We start from the raw sequence: 596 nt of genomic DNA, 5'->3' as shown, positions 1-596 counted from the left end.
AGGAAGTCAAATGTTTGAACCTGGACGTCCTCAGGTAGAAACAGGAAATCAAACGTTTCAGAGTCTGGACGTCCTCAGGTAGAAACAGGAAGTCAAATGTTTCAGAGTCTGGAAGTCCTTGGGTAAAAACAAGAAGCAGATTTTTTTCTTTACACAGAAAATTATCTTTAAAATATCAGTTTGACAAATCTGAAACACCAGAACCAGCGAGAACGACGTAAAAAATATAGTTTGAACCAAAAATCATTTGTTTTACTTGTTTTCAGGTCGAACAGCGTGCAGTCTAACAACGAAAACCACTACGAACCCTGTGACGAGTACGAGACGAGCCTGAACGTCCTCAGGTAGAAACAGAAAGTCAAATGTTTCAGAGTCTGGATGTCCTCAAATAGAAACAGGAAGTCCAACGTTTCAGAGCCTGGATTTCTCAGGTAGAAACAGGAAGTTGAACATTTTCGAACCTGGATGTCCTCAGTTAGAAACAGGAAGTCAAACGTTTCAGAGTCTGGATGTCCTCAAGTAGAAAGAGGAAGTCAAACATTTCAGAGTCTGGACGTCCTCAGGTAGAAACAGGAAGTCAAATGTTTCAGAGTCTG

The 596-nt window shown here is 40.9% G+C and overlaps 1 protein-coding gene across 1 annotated transcript in view; it reads left to right on the top strand.

Annotated features, from left to right (window-relative positions):
• pdzk1ip1 (PDZK1 interacting protein 1) overlaps positions 1-596 on the top strand; it is an 8256-nt gene that overhangs the window by 6585 nt on the left and 1075 nt on the right. The window contains exon 5 of the mRNA XM_037674431.1: positions 267-344. Coding sequence (XP_037530359.1) covers positions 267-344 — 78 coding nt within the window. The remainder of the gene's footprint in view (positions 1-266; positions 345-596) is intronic.

This window comes from Nematolebias whitei, chromosome 3 (genome assembly GCF_014905685.2).
Source record: "Nematolebias whitei isolate Nwh7 chromosome 3, NemWhi1, whole genome shotgun sequence".
Taxonomy (NCBI): Eukaryota; Metazoa; Chordata; class Actinopteri; order Cyprinodontiformes; family Rivulidae; genus Nematolebias; species Nematolebias whitei.
The sequence above is the reverse complement of the archived record's forward strand: the minus strand, read 5'-3'. Positions and strand labels throughout refer to the sequence as shown.